The sequence below is a fragment of the Sphaeramia orbicularis genome, chromosome 16 (assembly GCF_902148855.1).
Source record: "Sphaeramia orbicularis chromosome 16, fSphaOr1.1, whole genome shotgun sequence".
Classification (NCBI taxonomy): domain Eukaryota; kingdom Metazoa; phylum Chordata; class Actinopteri; order Kurtiformes; family Apogonidae; genus Sphaeramia; species Sphaeramia orbicularis.
In genome coordinates this window covers 31,065,296-31,084,536 of record NC_043972.1, presented here as the reverse complement: position 1 = coordinate 31,084,536, position 19,241 = coordinate 31,065,296, and the positions used below count along the sequence as shown (strand labels likewise).

Genomic DNA, 19,241 nt, shown 5'->3' with positions numbered 1-19,241 from the left:
GCAGGGAAAATGACTCGACCTGTATGTCTCTGAACTTTGTGATTTCCAGAAAGCCTGCCCGTCCCTCGGTAAGCAAGAAGAGGCGTTTTTGTGTCATGGCAATTTTACCAACACCATGTGAAGTCTTTACACACGAAGACAACTTATAGACACATTCACTGTTGTCCAGGTGGTCTATGACCTCCGAGGGCAGGTTGACGTCTTGGGCCTCGGCTTCGGTCTCCTTCCAGAAGGTGTAGAAGACTCTAAAGAGCTCAGGATCCACCTGATTTGGATGACCTGATATACAAAGACACATAAATACACTGTGTATCAGTGCATTTACAATACAGATGTTTAATTAGCAGTGCTTTTAAGCCATACAGATACCACCAGCTAATAGCAAAACAAGACAACAAACACACTGGAAAGTCCACAGTGATAATGTATCCATTAAAACACATAAAACACAAATGCTCACATGAACATATTGGCTCCAGCACAATTTCAACCACCCGGGATATCTCAGAATAACACATATTGTTCTTTATGTGCCAGTAAATGAGCGTCTGAAATCATAAAGTTCCACAGAGTGTCATGATAAAAGCAATCTCCCAGATGTCAATTACGAACCACTGGACCTGATGTTCTGCTCAGATGCGTTTTTCTTCTTTCTAACCACGCATGATTGCCTTTTACCATGGACTGAAAATAAAAACTGGAAAGGGGAAAAACATGTTCAGCCTTGTTAAAAACAACTGTTCTGACGTGCCTTTAAAGACTTGCTCTGTGGTTGATGGAGTACCGAACTATGGATCCGTGAACAACATATTTCATGACTTTCACATGTCAGATGTGATGAAATGTCTGTTGTCTCTCAAGTTTAATGTCGCTAATAATATAACCACCAAAATTTAATTCACATGACTAATTAAACTCACAAATTAGATCTGTAACACTTCATTGCGTAACAGAACAATAGAGTAGATTCGTGAAACAAATGTAGGCTGTCATTTTGTTCCATGACCAAAGCCTGAATATCAAACCATCAGGCAAAGAAAAATGTTAAGGTCATGGAATTTGACATGGGATATTTTCTTCTGCTGAAAAATGTAAAAAAAAATAGCAGTAAATAGTAGTAAAAATAAATCAGTATGTTTTAACAACTAAACAGTTTATCTTCCCATTATTAGTGTAAATATTTTAAAACTTCACTTAACAAGACTCAGGATATCTTTTCTTTTATTATCAAACCAACAGACAGAAACCTAATGACACAACTTTAATTACTGTAAAAAATCAACAACAAATTCTCCTATCAAGGAAGTGAAAAGCAGAGATGACCAGCGTGTTTACCTAAAAAATGACTTTAACAACGAGGCTTACGCTGTCGAGGGCCGACAGCAAGGGTGTATCCTCGAAATCCCCCCAATCCTCTGCTATATAATAAAGCAAATAAATGACACAATGTACAAAAGAGACCAACTTAATTTTGGATGATCGATATGAACCAAATTTGAGCTTTATTGGCCTACAATATTTATTAAAAATGTTCCAAAAAAAAAAAAGCAGATTTTTCAACAGAAGCACCCCCATTTAGACAAGTGATAATAGTCATGGACCACCCAAAATCAATAAGATTCTACCCCTAGAGGTCATCTATGTTGGTGCTAAAGGGGGATAGTTATCACATTCACATGACGGATATCTGACCTGAACAATGACAGAAAATTATTTGCTGAATAATGTCAGAAAACATATTAGATATTTGTTGGACAATCAATATGAACCAAGTTCGAGCTTGATTGCCTGACTATTTCCTTAATAATATCCAAAAAACTGATTTTTCAACAGAAGCTCCCCTAACCATTTGGAAAAAACACACCACCTGGTGTTAAAATATGACATCATGTACACTCAAGGTAGTGGAACGAAGAAAGAGAATGATTAGACAATCAATATGAACTCAATTTGAGTTACATCGACATGATAATGGCAGAATAATGGTCAGAGAACCAATTTTTCCACACATGACTCTACCTAGTGTATGAAAATGACACCATATGAACTCTGGAAGGTAGCGAGAAAATGAACACTTGTAAGAAGATCAATATGAACCAAATTTGATCTCAATCGGCCTATTATTGCTTGATTATGTCCAAAAAAACTGATTTTCAACTAAAGCGCCCCCATATGAATGACTTATAATACTCATAGAGAAGCTGAAATCAACAGGGTTCTTCCACTAGGGGTCCCCTTTGTTGGTCATTAAGGGATAAGAAATCCAACCAAATCTATCCTAGTTATTGTGTTCACACAAACGATATCCAACGGCAGTGGCATTTGGGGTAAAACCATTATATCCCTGAAACTCGATTTTGGGGATATAATTACCAAATTATCAAAATATTTGCTGATTAACATTATTTCAACTGAACAAACATTTTACCCTCTACTGTTTGCACCATGTATCTATTTCCGTCATTTCTATGCTGTACAGGGGGTAATGTGTATGTATGAAGGAGTGTGACAAATCATTTGTCAGTTGCTTACTTCCTCCATGTCTGGAACAAGACACGTAATCAATTAATAAAATGTTCCTACAATGCTTGAGTGGAAAATAATTAACTGTGTCTCTTCTGCATGTCAGCTAAGACCATGTCTTATCAAAGCACTCAGAAAAACATTAACACGATCAGATCTGATATTGTGAGGTTTATTTTTGTCCGGAAAATTATCACTATTTGAATGATCTCGCCCATAAGTAGCTGGGGTAGGCTCCAACAACCCCCGCGATCCTAGTGAGGATAAAGCGGGTTCAGGTAATGAATGAATTAATGAATGAATGACTGACCTCAGGACTTCTCAAACTAAAAACAGCCTCCATTATCACCAGACGTACCATCTGTGAGAGCCTCGAATAAACGATGAATGGTTGCGACGTCCTTAACAATCCCAGACTCTTGGACACATCGTACAAAGTCTTCCAGCTGAAGATGTTTTCTGGGAAGTTCAAACTTCTTAACATGATCATCAGGCTGCACCAAAGGTCTCTCATTGTCTATCTTTACCTAATTAAGGTGAAGGGAAACAAAAAAAGAAATATGTATGAAGACAAAGAACCTTCCTACAAACACAACTTCCTCTTGAGAAGTGACAGTGGCTTGAGAGGACTCACCTTAAGGATGAGTCTCTTGAGTTCAGGTCTCCTGTCGGCCTGATGTCTCTCATCATGATGCAGTGAATTTACAAGCCATGTGACCAGCTGCGTGGGGAAGATGGCTGTGTCTGTTTTATAGAGGTTCTGGAAATCACTCAGAGCATCCAAACGCCGTGAACACAGCATGTTGATGAAACCACGCAAATAGTAGAATCTACAGAGAAATGATGTCATTCAAATCACAAAGCTTTGGAAAACAGTTTAGACACTGAAAAAGCTTTAACAGGGTGCTTGATCTTTATCCAAATAAAAATTCCAGACTTTTTCAAAACTGCCATTTTTTCCTCAAGACCTTGACTGCATGTATTTTTATACTTGTGTGTCTCCTTTTTTGGTTAACATTGTACCTGTTGTGTGTGGTAGAAAAAACACTTTTAATAAATGTATGAATGAATGAATGAATGAATGAATGAATGAATGAATGAATGGATAATTCGCTGGAAATCATGTTTTACTGAAAACGTTTTCAAATCATATGAAAATCACAAAATTCCATTGATATCACACAAAATAAGTTTCAATAGAATCATTCCAGTAATGACCAGTAAGTGAAATCAAGTTTTTAATATACTTTCCTCGTGTATTTCTTATCTTACAAGATGATGGGCCTTTGGGAATACTCTATAATTTGACTATGAGAGAAACTTCTTTCCATACTTTATTAAGACTCTCACACAAAATTCCAGACTTTTCAAGGTCTGGAAAACAGCGTTTCAAAATTCCATACTTTTTAAGTCTCTCAAGACTTGTGAAAGTGCCCTGTTTAAGTCTAACTGTAAGGAATTAATACTTGATTGAAAGGTGCACATGAGGAACTGAAACATGATATTACTGAACTTACATACAGTACTGTGGAGGAGTATCAGACTACTCTTAGCTATGTTGTTTTTACGTGGTTGCAATGAGCAGATTATGCATTTCTTAATCTTTTTATTAAATACAATAAAAAATAGAGCGAAATATTGTGCACAGCATTAAAAGCTTTGAGAAAAAGATGGGTTCTACAGGAAACAGTCAGTATTTAGTGTGATCTCTGTTCCTATGACAAAAAGTAACCCAAACAGTCAGAAACATTGGACATGTGTTGAATGAAACCTGGTGTAAAACACTAGAGGATTAGTCCAGTAAATCTCATTATCTCATTTATGTCTGTGCAGCAGAATTAGAGACATGTTAAGTACAGAGGAAGGTCACATTAAATACTGGATTCTTCAGCCTGTTCTTTTTCTGAAATTCTTGTTTTTAATGCTGAGTTGTATTTTCTTAAAGAGACTGAGAAATGCGTTTGTATATTATAATATATTATATAATATATTATTCCACAACAAACCTACTTGTAGCCTAAACCTTCTGCACAGTACTGTATATAAGAGATGAAGTGGTGATTTGATATTGATACCTATGATTTGTTAATGCTTTATAAATAAATGTGTTGATGGTGACGCAGCTGCAATATATAAAATAACTATATAACTTTACACTGAAATGTGATGAGTAGTTGTTAGTTCTTACACCTAAAGTAGTCTTAAAAAACAAAAAACAGCAGCACTGTAAGTTCTTTAATTTAACCCTTTCATGCATATTGGTCACTACAGTGGACAGTTATTCAAAGCCGTTTCCTTGTATATTCATGGGTTTTGTTGTTCTAGTTCCATGTCAGCCAATACAGTGGACGCTTATGCATCATCTCATACACTGACATTCATACCATTACTGTAACTTTGCTGTTCTTGATAAACCTGATCAGCAGTGACATGTTTCAGTGTAAATCAGTTGTTATTTGTAAGACAAAACGAGGATTTTTTTGCATATTATTTCAATGAAGTGAGTAATAACTACCATTAGAATATGTTAAAATGTGAGAAAACATCAGATTAGCAGCATTAAAAATGTTTTTCTGTCATTATTTTCATATCACTTTCTGATATTGGGTTTTAAACACATTTCTATACTTCAAAAATTAAATGCATGGACATTTTTGTAATTCCATGAAAAAAAAAACTCGGATCACATTATTTTTTTCATGCCTAAGGAGGAATAAAAACACCCAAGACTAAGACTAATCTAGACTAAGGTTCTCATAATTAACGCATGAAAGGGTTAAAGTGCATATCAAATAACTACCTCGAAGACTTAAAAATAAGAAAAAAAAAAAAAACATTCTTAAGAATTATTAATGATCTTATAAAATCTGACTGTGTATTATGTAATTCTCAAACTAAGATCAATAAGACTTCAGAGCTGGATATGAGGCTCGAGTGTTTGCACTGCTGCGAGAGGTCGAGATAATGCGACGGAATGTCAACAAATACAAAAAATAAAGACAAGGACAACACGTGAACAGGGTAGATGCACTGCTTTTGAAGATGAATTGCAGCGAATAATAAAAGTAGAATACCTGGCCAGCAAAGTTGAGTTCTCATGTTGAACAGAGAAGATTGCCTTTCCAAGCTGCTGGATCAATTCGCTGTAATAACTTTGGACCGAGTGAAAGGACAAAGAGGCTGGGAAATCGGGGAGCTTAAACACCTTTGCAGGTTTAGCAGGTGTTCTCACTGCTACTAGACAGAAAGAGGGTAAGAAAGCAAGCAAAGAGTTTAAATTCTTCCTGCCACTTTGTTTAGGATCACCTCCAGACCTGTCGTAACACATGAGGAAACCACTCTACTTTGAATAATAACTTGCTTAACCCATAAAGACCCAAACAGCCACTGGCAACCAAAACCAACTACTGATCTAAACTGTTATATACCTGTTGAGCCACTAATCCTATTAATACATGTCAACAATGGGTGTAAAATACAGTTTGTCATCTTTTCATGGTCATCAGATATGACCCAGTTGGACAATCAGAGGCTCCGTAGTTACCATGGAAACACCATCATCTTCTATAACATTGATTTACCAGTAAAACCCATGGAGTTTGATCAATGGCAGTGGATGGAAACACTTGCTTTATGTTCAGTTAATGATAGATTTTACTGAAAAAGTCACTTTTTATTGAGTTTTCTCTGTTTTTGATCAAAATAATCTTTGAATTTACTCTGAGATTTAATTAACATCTACATGATCAGTGAATTAAATATTGGAATATACATGATTTACACTGAAAAAGTCAACCTAAAGAGAATAATATTCCAATAAATGGTGGTAAATCACTTAAGAAAGGTTAAATATAGGGAAAATTTTATTTTAACTACCACAAAAGTAGCACTGGGTCTTTATGGGTTCGTATGTTAACTTATGTTAACGTATGACAAATGTGGCTCCTGCTTTGAAAATTTCACAATATGTGTATATGTAAAAAAAAAAAAAATTAATTACAAGTTCACCTGCTGTTCACTGTATGTACACGCCACATCTCTAAATATTCCATGACTGACTTCGAAACATTTAGTAGGTGTAAATGTATTTAATGGAGGAGTGCTTTAAAGTCTGCTCTTTTGATAAATAACCTTCCTTATCTTGTAGTCTCACCTGGATCAGACAGCATGATCCTGGTCAGCAGTGTGTTTCTTTGAAAGCTGAGGGTCTGATCATCTCCGAGGTTGGGGAGGCTCATCCCTAACCTTTTACTGAGCCTGCTCTCTGTGATAGAGCTCTTTCTGCGGGCTTGAATCTCCTGCATGGTGGGTCTGCGTGACACTTCAAACATGGCCTTCATCCTGGAGGTCAAGGAACAGAAATAACACAATTTATTGACACTTCTCATATTTCACTTCCTTGTTTGTGAGGAACAAATCACCCAGGACATTTTATGGTTGTTTCTTTTATTTCGGTTGCAGACTATTTGCAGAATCAGACTGAAATACAAACCTCCTGGATGCGGACAGAACAGACAGAACAAATGTTTTATGAATGTCATCTGTTAATTTAACTCTATGTATTTTTATTTTAGTAACTTACTTATGCATTTCAGAGCGAGTGCTGAGCTCCATACGGGAAAAATTGTCCATTTTCCTGTTGAGACGATCCTTTAGGAAGGAATGGAAGATGTGTGTCTCCAGCACCTAAAACACAGTCATGGTAATATGCAAACACCCCAGTATCTACCGTCTGCTAAGGTCAACATGTTCCTACAGGGTTCCTACAGGTTTCTACAAGTTAAATTTAACACTTTTTAAGACCTTTTTAGGACTACTTAGAACAGAATTTAATGCCCTTTTCACGGCCATACTGGCAAAAATTTGTGTCTCTTAGAATTTAGGGAAAATGTATTTATTTTCTCCTATCCCTTGATTCCCATCGTCCTGAGTTTAACTGATTTCCTGCACAAGGTCCAGCAAGATTCAAACACGTTCCCTTCCAGTTGTGTCAACCATGTTGAGAATGACTTTTCTCCAACCAGGCATTATTAAACTTGCACTACCCCATGCTTACTTTTCATTTGTGAGCAATCCCTTAAACTTCCCAAAGTCAGCTTTGTCAGGCAACACATGCATGACTGACAGCTGCACATGTGTTGGGCTGAATGTTCATTTCTCACCGGAGGCTGCAAAGTTATTGATAATTAGTCCATAATTTCAATTCTAATTTTAAGTTACAATTCTTCCCACTCCTTTTTGAGCGCCAAAAAATTTTGTTTGACCATGTTGTATGGTTCTTTGTTATCTGATTCTATGTGCTCGAAATAAAAACTACACCAAATAACTAACTAACTAATTTCAATATAAACTGTCTGGTTGGAACAGGCGGAACTGAGTCGACTAATGTCACTTTCTTTGTAGCTTGGATATTTCCCAGACACATTTAAACACAACACAGCCAACAACTTTATGGGAACATAACTTAAGACCTACCATATCAAATTTATTACCTTTTGAAGACTTTTTAAGGTATTAAATGCAGATTTGTAAATTCAAGACTTTTAAGACTTTTTAAGACCTGTAATACGGTATCCAGAAGCCAACATTACACATCTCTCCACTGAACATTAGTTGCTGGCACAGGACAGTTTTACACTTAAAAAACCAGCAGAACAAGTTAAAGCATGTATTTTCTGTAAATGACTGGTCACCTTCTTGTAAAAAAGTTGCTCAGCTGGTTCTCTGGTCTTCAGGAACTCTTCACTGTTGAACACTCTGTGCTCATAGTTCAGATGGTTACTAACATCCCTGTTAAATACACATACATGGGCACAATGAGGATTCATCTTTTAAGGAGAACTATTCTATAAGATCTCATTTCATCAAAGCTGGATACAGAAACAATGTACTCAGAACCTGAAGATGTTGACAATCAGTTCCAGTGTAATCTTCTGGATGTCATGGTTGAGGTTGCATTGCCAGACTCGTCTTTGTGTCCGATGTTCATTGATATCGGTGCAGCTTGCAAGGTGGCACTGATCCAGATCAAAATGTAACTGCAAGGACGCACACCTGTGAAACACGATCACACCATTTCATTGGCTCAGACTGGAGAAACTGAACTGTTTCTTTTATAAGTCTTGTGTCTGTTTAATAGTGATTCATCTTTATATTTGTTATTCTATGATATTTTTGGCTTTGTTGTGCATACCTCTCCGTGAAGCATTCTGCAGCTGCCGGAGGAATATCTGGTAAGTCAATGGTCTCAGAGCAGGAAGTGGATACATTCCCATTATCAATGTCAATGAGGATCAAATCATCTGTTTCCTGAATGAAAGAGATTGATTATTATTAAATGGCTTTTCAGTGATGCTGTAATGTGGTGGGAGTGTCAGTCCATCTCAGTTCACCCAATGAGTTAAACCCCACCTCCTCTGGTGCATAGGTAATTCATTGCCAGAAAAGCCAACATTTCAAATTTTAACTTAATCGGACTAATGGTTTTCGAGATATGGCAATTTCATTTTTGCACTTTTTTGCGAAAAAGGCCGTGGCAACCTAATTTCAAATGCTGTAACTCAGCAACTACTGGTCCAATTTTAAAAAGCAAGGTATTTCTGTATAGGGGAGACCATAAGCAATCTAATTTTTTTTATATGTTGTAGTTGACACATAGGGCTACATTTTTCATATGGTGTCGAAGAGGTCAGGCGTGTCCCACAGTGTCAGTTTAAAGGTCAAAATACAAATCAAAAGGTTATCCAATGCAAAAGTAACCAAATGTCCCCTTTACAGAAGTACCTTGCTTTTTAAAATTGGACCAGTGGTTGCTGAGCAACAGCAATTTAAAATTAGGCTACTTTTCGTAGAAAAGTGAAAAAAATTAAATTGCCCTATTTTGAAAACCATTGGTCTGAAAAAGTTAAAATTTGAAATTTTGGCTTTTCTGGCTATGAATTATCAAAATGTCAAATTTCATTAAAAAATTGGAGGGGGTGAGGTTTAAAAATGCCATTTTATTGAGTGATTTGAGATGGATTGACCCAGGACTCTGGTATGATAACCAGCTTCAAGCAAAAGGAGTGACTCCATCATACCTTTCAAAGTTTTTAACATTACTTCCAGCTCATTATATGTTTAGTTTTCAGTTGTTACACACTTTGAAGAGTAATGGTTGTACTTACAGAAGCAACCTCCTCAAAATGGTTGAGGTGGCACCCCATGAGGAAAGCAGTTGGAGCCATTAGGAAGTCCAACATGCCACGAGCCAGGACAGGAACATAAGGCTGCTGCCACGACAGAGGCTGGAGACAAGATGAAGGAGTTTACTAATGACCGAAGAACAGATGGTTTGATAAAGAATCTAAAGAGGAAAAACATTATTCAATAAGGTTTGTTTAAACAGCTGATTATAAACTGACCTGCAGATAAAGTAAGAAGCTCTCTGCTACCAGTGTGAGTCGGGCCCAGTCGGCTGAAAATAAGACCACCCGTTGTTCCTGAAGAAGACATGACAGCACCTACAGAGACAGAAACAGTGAGAGACAAGGTGGCACTTCACTAACACAAACACAACAGGTGTGTGTGTGTCATACCTGAAGCAGCTGTTGTGGCCTGAAACAAAGGAAGGGCAAATGGAGGTCTAAATCTACAGGAGGGTGATCTTTGTCTTCTCCAGATGGTAATATGATTGTCAGAGGCCGTAAGCTGAACATCTGAAAGCACACACGTTAAGTCAGTAAGTCTTCGCTAGTAACAATCAGCCTGTGCATTTTTACAGTAACTACGCAGTCATATGTGGACTGGCATTTGCACATGGGTCTGATCAAGTGGTAACATGTGGACACATTTCATGCTTCAACAGTCTCTGTCATGTAAGCAGAGTAACTTAAAAGCATGTATTATACATATTTGAGTAGGTATTTATAAGCACTTTAACATTATGTATAACAAAATTTGGGGAGATACAATTTTTAGGTGAAAAATGTCAAATTACTGCTCAGTAACAAGTGGATTTACACGTTTTAAGCTTTACGCAAACATTCAAAACATGCAGTTCCAGACAGAAATTGATATCAAGTAGGACAAAACCTTTTAGATATTATGTTCATCTATGCTGAAAATACATTTTGGAGTAAAATATTGAAAAGTCTCTGTTTTATTGACATGAGAATGTGGTAACACGTGGACAGGTTGCCATAGTAACACATGGACGACTCTTTACCATTGTATGCATCACCCAAAATGTTGACTTATTTTTTAAAACAACAAGCCAGATATAATCACAATGCTTTATTTAATGTATTTAATACTAACACAGTGTTATTTACAACTTGTGCTGGTCCATACTGATATAGATAAATTACAAATAAAGTCTCATTTCTCAGTCACACTTCACAGATAGTCTTTTTAAATGTGACCAGTGTATGAATTCACAAACTTCATCATTCAGAATTTTAATTTCTCAATGTAATAGACAGTCTTTTGCATGTCTTTTTGTTAATTTAATGCAGCCGAGCAGAAAGTTTGGGACTTCTCCTATACTGAGTAAGTAGTATTTTAAAAAGGATAACAGTTCCATAAAATAGAGATCTTTAGCTACAAAATGAGCCCACTTGATAAATGATGTGTGCAAATTTACTTTTTCATGTTGATGTTCACTTTTGCTCGATCAGACCCACATGCATTTGACAAATTAAAATTTCTGTTTTAGATTAAACAACTGCAGACACCTACTAAATGTAATTGTCCAGGTGGTGGTATAGGCACTAGTGACAGTTTGGCTGCAAACTCCTTCACTCTTTCCTCTAAGTCTGATAAACGGCAAGTTTTCAGCTGGATTAAAAAACTGAAATGGTAAGAAAGAAAAACAAGAGATTAAAAGACATATACATAATCAACGATACATGTGAGAATACTGTATTAATAATCCTATGTGAAAGAAAGAAAGTGCAGATTTAACACTTTTATGCATGAATTATGAAAACCTTAGTCAATATTTTTTTCCTGAGTGTTTTTATTCCTCTTTAAGCATGAAAAGAACAATGTGATTGAATTTTTTTTATGAACCTATTTTTCATGGCGTCACAAAAACGTCCACTCAGCTGGACACCATGCGTTTCATTTTTAGGCAAAACACATGTATTTACTGATATACTGTGTGAAAACTATGAAATAAAAACATTTTTCATGCAGCTAATCTGATGTTTTCTCACATTTTATCATACTCTAATACTAGTTATTACTCACTTCATGGAGATAATATAAAAAAAACCTTTTTGATTAAGTAAACTGTTAATTACAATGTAATAACAATTAGCAATTGATTTACACAAAAAAATATTACGGCAAATCAAGTTTATCAAAAACAGCAAAGTTACAGTAATGGTATGAATTGCAGTGTATGGGATGGTGCATAAGCATCCACTGTGTTGGCTAAAATGGAACTAAAACAAGAAAACCCATGAATATACAAGAGAACAGCTGTAGAATAGATGTCTACTGCAGTGACCAGTATGCATGAACGGGTTAAAACAAATGTAATGAAATCCATCAACCTCCAACTGGTGTTAGGTCACTCACCATGACAGACAATCTCTCAGAGCTGTGAAGTATGGATACTTAGATATGACACAGAAACTGTAGGGAGAGAAAAGCCTAGAAAACTTAGAATATCCAGCTCCATTCTGGTAGAGAGATGTCCCATCCTGAAAAAACAGGAAACAAAAACCAAAAATGAGTTGTTAGTTTGAGTGCACATTATTTTCTAAAGTGTTGTATGTACAGTAGGATTCAGATGTAGATATGTCATGTACTGACACATGTTCGACTATGTTCTCCACATGTTATCAGACCTGACAGTGACACATACGTACCATTATCGGCCTGTAACACTGCATGACAGCTCCATGGGTCTTGTTGCCAAACACATCAGTGAAAACCAGGAAGTGGAACTGTTCATCTTTCTGTTCATTGGTTACTTGGAGCCCACCTGGTACAAAAGAGTTAGGTACATATTTACACACATTTTTTAAGTTTTTGATTATCATGTGGCTATAGACTACGCAAGATCTAGACTGGATTTAGATTTGATTTACTGCACGCTCCCTTTGAGATGAGCTAAACTATGGCCCTAAATAGTTTCCTTTTGTTTCTATGGCATCATACTGTACAGCCATTTAATATCAAATGTTGGTGGCATCTTTAATATTAACTTTAACCCTGTTCTGAGTCTAACTGCACCCATCACATGATCAGAAAGAGGCTCAGATGGAGGTGATCGGTGTGTGAATGTGCAGGTGTGGATCATGTGATACAGGAGTAGTTTAGGGAAATCTGTGTGACAGAGAATCACAAGACACTTATGCAAAACCACATGAGGCTCTGAAAGGGTTTGACTTTTAACACCTGAGAAAAACCAACCTAAAAATAAATGTCAATTTACATGTATACTACAATTAGAATCTTTGTGCCATTTTTCTTGCTAGTCATTTTCCACAGAGAAGTGAAGCCCTGCAGTTCCCTTAAACTTACCAGAGTTCCCCTGTGCTGTGATACGTTATTTCGGATTCAAACCAACAAACCTATTAATTGATTCTCAGATGAATTGACCCTCCTTTGAGTCCTGTGTTTCCAAATTGTGATATAACAGCTTTATTGGAAAATTTAAAAAGGTTTAGCAGAATCTTTCAGTAGGTTTGGCAGAAATTTTTTCATATTTTATTTTTTATACAAATTTCACATCAGTACTAAAACTATAGCTCTGTGATGTGGAATAGGGGGAAACAGGAAGTAGCACGTTGAGCCGTTTTCACCTACAAAAGGCAGACAATTAAATTTTTTTATCAATGTTTGTGTGTACTTGCTGCAATTTCATCACCAATGAGTCATATGACTCTGTTTACAGCTCAAAAAACATGTTTTAGTATTTAATATCATGTTATAGCCCTGTCATTAACTCTCGTCTGGAGTAAGTGGAGCAGTAACAGTGCCCATACCTTTGCTGTACACATTAACTGAGACTGTCTTACAATCGACAAAACTCCTCCAACTGTGATCATCCATGAAAGCATATACAGTTTGTTTACTTCTGTAGATTGTATGATGTTTATTTGTTTATACTGCTTAAGAGTGATGACATTCCTCCTAATTGGATGTGGGGGGTTTATAATCCAGTCTGCTGCATTGTTTTTTTTATTTGCACAAACACATAAATATTAAGTAATGCCAATATAAACTTGTGCCCTGATGGACATAGTGGTTCTCATATGCTGATGAATTGTCAACATAAGGACACCTCCTTATATTCACAGTTCATCTGTGAGGTTTGTGATACTCTGTATAATTTAATGGAAGTAGTAGATACAGACACTGGTGCTATCAAACACATGTTAGTGCTTGGTTGACCATGGTGATGTGAGCCTTCATGGAGCAACTTCAAATTATCCCTCTACAGGTACTTCTTGTATAACTTCCTCATTGATGCATTTGCAGAGAATAATGTGTTGATTTCTACACATATGATTGTGCACAGATGGGTGTAAGTATAAACTATGCACATAGACTGCGAAATTGAGAGTCGTATGAGGGAGGAGGGTGGGGGGTGGGATGGGATGGGATGGAATGGGAAAAGTTCATGTAATATTTTTGCTTTGAGTTACTTTATTTATTTATTTATTCTCTTCTCGTCTAATGTTTAAAACTCATCCTTGTGTGGTGTATCTGTAAGTTTAAACATTTATATATGTTCCTTCTGTAAAATGTGCCTTATCTCATTGTAACGAACTGTAGATGTTTGCTAAACACCATAAACATCCTGTAAGAGCTTCTGTTAAAAAAAAAAAATCTTTATTAAAAAAAAAACATGTTAGCGTTACATAGCATCACTTAGCTTTGTAATAACAAGAGCTCAATGGATTTTACTGTATACAAGTAACATTCAGTGTTGAGAGAGAAAACGCTAACATACATAAATGGAACAATTGCTATAATTATCACTTCTATATGTTGCTTGAGCTTTGATCCTTATGTTCTGAAAATACTATAGAAAGTCTGTTGTTACGATTGTTATCTTAAACAAAGAAACTGTGTGTGAGTGTGTCACTGAATATTAAATACCAGGGAAGCAGAGTTGAGGTAAAGCCATGAGGTCAATGTCTTTAGGAACAGCAACATCTTCACTTGCTCTTCCTTCTGCTCCACTTTTACCTGCAACAGTGTGAGAGGTTACACTACCCAAACCAGAATACACCAAAGATTCCATCATTCACTGATGAGAAAATAAGAATTAAAATACAAATATAAAATTTAGTCATAGATATTTAGGAAATATTAAAAAATGTGTGTTTTTCCAGGTTAGTATTTTATCAGTCTGTTATATTACATGTGTGGACAGAGAGAAGATGCAGCAGACCTATAGTGGGAGGTGTTATAACTGAAGAAGAGTGATCCCTCTTCTTCCTGAGAAAAGAACGCCGCCTCTTCCCATGTGACCGAACCACTTCGCTGTCAGTGTGTGGTCTGCTAATGAAGGGAGGGGCCAGGACATGCAGGACCTCTGGTTCCAATGGTAGACGGTGTTCTGGTGTCCCATTATTGTTAATGGCCTGTTGGTTGGCCTGAGATGTGAAGGAACAATTAGGAAGGATCTTTTCTTTTCCCACAATTAATGTGTATACCTATTTCCTTGCTCAGTACAATATGATTTCAGGCTCTTAAATAAGCAGTACAATGTGTTGTGTTTCAGCAATAAAATATTTAATATGAGTGGGTCTGTGCTCTATAATTTGCTGACTTATGTTTGAGTATTTCTTATAATGTTTCCAGCAATGGCTGCATGTTACTAAGTTAACATTAGGGTCCGATCAAGTGGTAACACGTGGACACATTTCATGTTCAACAGTCTCTGTCATGTAAGCAGTGTAACTTACACACATGTATTATATATATTTGAGTAGGTAATTATAAGCACTTTAACATTATGTATAGCAAAATTTGAGGAGATAAAATTTTTAGGTCAAGAATGTCAGATTACTGTTCGGTAACGCAATTTGTTAAGCTTTCTGCAAAAAAGTCAAATATGCAGTTCTCGACAGTAATTGATATCAAGTAGGACAAAACCTTTTAGATATTATGTTCATCTATGCTGAAAATCAATTTTGGAGTAAAATACTGAAAAGTCTCTGTTTTATTGACATGAGAATGCGGTAACACACGGACAGGCTCCCATAGTAACATGTGGATGACTCTTTACCATTGTATGCATCACCCAAAATGTTGACTTATTTTTTAAAACAACAAGCCAGATATAATCACAATGCTTTATTTAATGTATTTAATACTAACACAGTGTTATTTACAACTTGTGGCGATCCATACTGATTTAGGTAAATTACAAATAAAGAGTAATTTCTCAGTAACAGTTCATAGATAGTATTTTTAAATGTGATAATACTGTGTAAGTGGTATTTTAAAAAGGATAACAGTTCCATAAAATAGAAATCTTTTGCTAAAAATGAGCCCACTTGATAAATGATGTGTGTAAATTTACTTTTTCATGTTGATGTTCACTTTCACTTGATCAGACCCATTAATGTTTAATATTAACATCACCTTTTTAACTAAACATGCCACTAAACGGAATGTTAATAAAACTGTTTACTATTTTATTCATCTTTCATAGAAATGCCCCGAATGATTAAGTTTGTTAATGTTGTGAAGGCCTAAACATAGTATTTATGTTCAGGGCTTTTATTGTGAAAGGTAGTAAAGGAAGTTTTGGCTCTGCAATATGCTGCAATCTTTTGCCATTGTTTTGACTGAGATAGTATCAACTTGGACATTTTAACATAATGACAAATCATCACAATAATTGTCGTCATCTGCCATGAGGAGAATACCTGGTAGACGTCTCGGAGTTTCTCACTGGATGCTCCGACCACCACGCAGACTTCCAGCAGAGACGGAGGCAGATGATCTCCCATTGCTGAAACCAGTCCAGGACTCAGTTGGACCAGCAGAAACCTGAACTCTCAGACCTGCGGAAAAACAACCACTGAACTCAGGAAAAGCAACAGCCAAGCACACAGGAGATATTATTTGTTACGAAAGGTGAAAGTTGTTTTGTTTCTCTCATCTTCAGCTATTTGCATGAGATCACATCGATGGTCTAAATAGAGTCTTAACACATGACCGACTGGTTGTTCCAGCTCATTATCATCGCTGCTGTTCAACAGCAACAACAACTTGAACAGACCCGGCAGTCACTGTAGCACAGATCAGTCCAAGATGAAATAAGTCTCACCAATTATTACAGCTACTTGATGGGCACATTAACACATGCAGTTGTATAACATTGTGGATAAACTCAGTAACTCTGCTCTGCACTATCGGCTCACAAGGTTTATTAAAGAAGCTTTGAAGAGTCCAGTAATTTACTGATCTACCAGAATTTAGGGAAGATGTTTTGGTTTTAAAAAGAAATGAAAATATTTTATTTCTTTTACTGAAGACAAATTCCATTAAACTATAAAGCCCTAAGGTTAACCTAAGCAAACGGCACCATGACATACCACAACTAATTATGGATTAGATGGTTCTACGAATCACACACAGCAGGCCTTGTTTACTTTGGCTGTTTATTTCATGGTGGCAGAGCTTTAACAGTGAAGAACTGCCTTTGCTGAAGTTTTGATGCAAAAAAATCTTCTCTGTCTGGAGACAGAACATACACAACTGTCTGAAACAACAGTAAAATGTTCAATGTGCACTAATGTTTTTGTCAGTGGGATGTGCACATTTATGTATATTTTCCTGGAAGAATCATAGTTTTAATGCTGATAATACCTTTATGAAAATGTATGATTCCTGTTTCTTTGTCTGCTCATACAGTTCATGAAGCATAAAAAATGAAAAGAGATGCAATGTATTGTCAAAGTGTGTTCATTTACCAATGGCCCAAAATAACATGATGTGATCCCTATTCTCTATAATGTATTTAATAATGTCCTACTGCTTTAGTTTTGCATTACTCGCTCTTTTAATCATTGTCTTTCTATTTATGCAGAACAACAATTTGCCTTTTGGGATAATAAATATATCCATGATCCTTATACATACTTTACCACAACTTATCATCAAATAGTCTGTGGTAAGTTCACAAATTCTGAGTGTGAAAGTATGGCATGTGTAAGTAAAATGATTTTTCACATGTACTGCATTTCAGGCATTCAGTCATTTGCAGTGTGTTCGCTGTGAGTATTTATATGGCAAAGAAAATGAAAATATGTTAAATCAGTGTTTCAGACAAACAATGGCAAACACCATTTAAAATCTATTTTTGCTTAGACATCAATTTTCATAAATCACACACTTAGTATCAGTGGGATCCATGAGGTGTTCTTAGAAATCTTTGACAGCTTGAGAAACAACTGAACGGACTAATCTGTGTGAGGGGTAATGTTAGCATGAAACAGGATGTTGCTGATCTTCCAATTAGCCCCCATTTAGCTTCGTTTCACAGTAAATCAAGAGACTATGACTGAGTACCGACCCATTGTTGTACATTCTAGCTTTGGTTTTATTTTCCACCTTCAAATAGTTGGTCTTTATGTACAACTGAGTCACTACAGTAAGGAGCAAAACATTTTTAATCACATTTCCCTCATGTCCCAGACAGTCTAGTTTCTTCTTGGAAAATTAAGCTCATGTGTGCAGAGAAGGGTGAGTGCACATTTGAAAACACAAAAATAACTTCAAACTGGGCAACAAAGAAAAGTAGGCATCGATTCCACTCTAGACCATGACTGAAACCATTGAAAAACAACAAGAAGGATTAGAACATTTTAGTTAAAAATCTCTTATGATCCTTATAAATCCCACAATGGTTAAAATAAAACATCCCACTTCAAAAGCCTATCACATGACCTGCTGTCTTTCATCATTATCAGTGGATGTGACATAATAATATATACCGGTAAGTCAATCATATGATCCTTGAAAAATAGCACAAATTCCTCATTAGACTATCCTTCAAATGGTTTAACCCTCTTTGATGTTGTCAGTGGTTACACTCTAATAATCTAACTCTCTAAAATCTGACCCTGGTGACATTTTGGTTAAAGATGGTCTAGCTTGTTATTGGATTCAATTTCATGCTTGGATCAATGTACAGTGGCTGAGAGAGGTCAACAGAGTGCAACTTAAGTAAAAACATACAAATAAACACAAGGAAACACAAAATCATGCAACAAAACCACAAGTTTGGATATTGCGATATTATGTTTTCAAGCAAAGATTGCGGCAGACAGTTCATTTTGTGTTGTAAATAGGTTTTCCTAAAATGACTGTAACACATTGCAATATTTCGAGCCATAATATGTGTGTTATTGCCACTTTCTCACCATTACACAGCCCTAAATCCACACAACACAAACAAATATTCAAAGACACCACAGGTAGCACAGATGTAAATGGAAATGTTTACAGATAAACCACGTTGAAAGTTAACCCTATATTGTATTTGCCTGTATATTTGTTTGTGATGGGTATTTACAGTGCATTTCTGTACTTTGCTGTTGTATTTGCACCACGTGTTGTTAAACTGACGACACTTCCCTTATTTCTTTGTGTTTTGTCTATTTGCACCAGTTTTCATAAGCTCAGTGCACTGAGCTCTCTCAGTAACAACGTGAAGACCAATATTAAGTAACAGAGACAAGCATTTGGTAATTTCTGGA

The 19,241-nt window shown here is 36.2% G+C and overlaps 1 protein-coding gene across 4 annotated transcripts in view; it reads right to left on the bottom strand.

The window, feature by feature from the left end:
* The window catches only part of LOC115435915 (DENN domain-containing protein 3-like), a 29,322-nt gene that overhangs the window by 7,589 nt on the left and 2,492 nt on the right, over positions 1-19,241 (bottom strand). For 2 of the 4 annotated variants that reach the window (XM_030158542.1, XM_030158540.1), the window contains exons 2-19: positions 16,404-16,541; positions 14,918-15,122; positions 14,623-14,712; positions 12,381-12,496; positions 12,088-12,212; positions 11,242-11,353; positions 10,101-10,220; positions 9,927-10,025; positions 9,690-9,809; positions 8,717-8,832; positions 8,422-8,577; positions 8,217-8,313; positions 7,106-7,209; positions 6,677-6,864; positions 5,598-5,760; positions 3,158-3,353; positions 2,882-3,050; positions 20-279 (exon numbers count right to left, since the gene is read on the bottom strand). In XM_030158542.1, coding sequence (XP_030014402.1) covers positions 20-279; positions 2,882-3,050; positions 3,158-3,353; positions 5,598-5,760; positions 6,677-6,864; positions 7,106-7,209; positions 8,217-8,313; positions 8,422-8,577; positions 8,717-8,832; positions 9,690-9,809; positions 9,927-10,025; positions 10,101-10,220; positions 11,242-11,353; positions 12,088-12,212; positions 12,381-12,496; positions 14,623-14,712; positions 14,918-15,122; positions 16,404-16,487 — 2,520 coding nt within the window. In that variant the 5' untranslated portion in view covers positions 16,488-16,541. The remainder of the gene's footprint in view (positions 1-19; positions 280-2,881; positions 3,051-3,157; positions 3,354-5,597; positions 5,761-6,676; positions 6,865-7,105; positions 7,210-8,216; positions 8,314-8,421; positions 8,578-8,716; positions 8,833-9,689; positions 9,810-9,926; positions 10,026-10,100; positions 10,221-11,241; positions 11,354-12,087; positions 12,213-12,380; positions 12,497-14,622; positions 14,713-14,917; positions 15,123-16,403; positions 16,542-19,241) is intronic. The other 2 variants (XM_030158543.1, XM_030158544.1) reach the window with 2 other exon arrangements.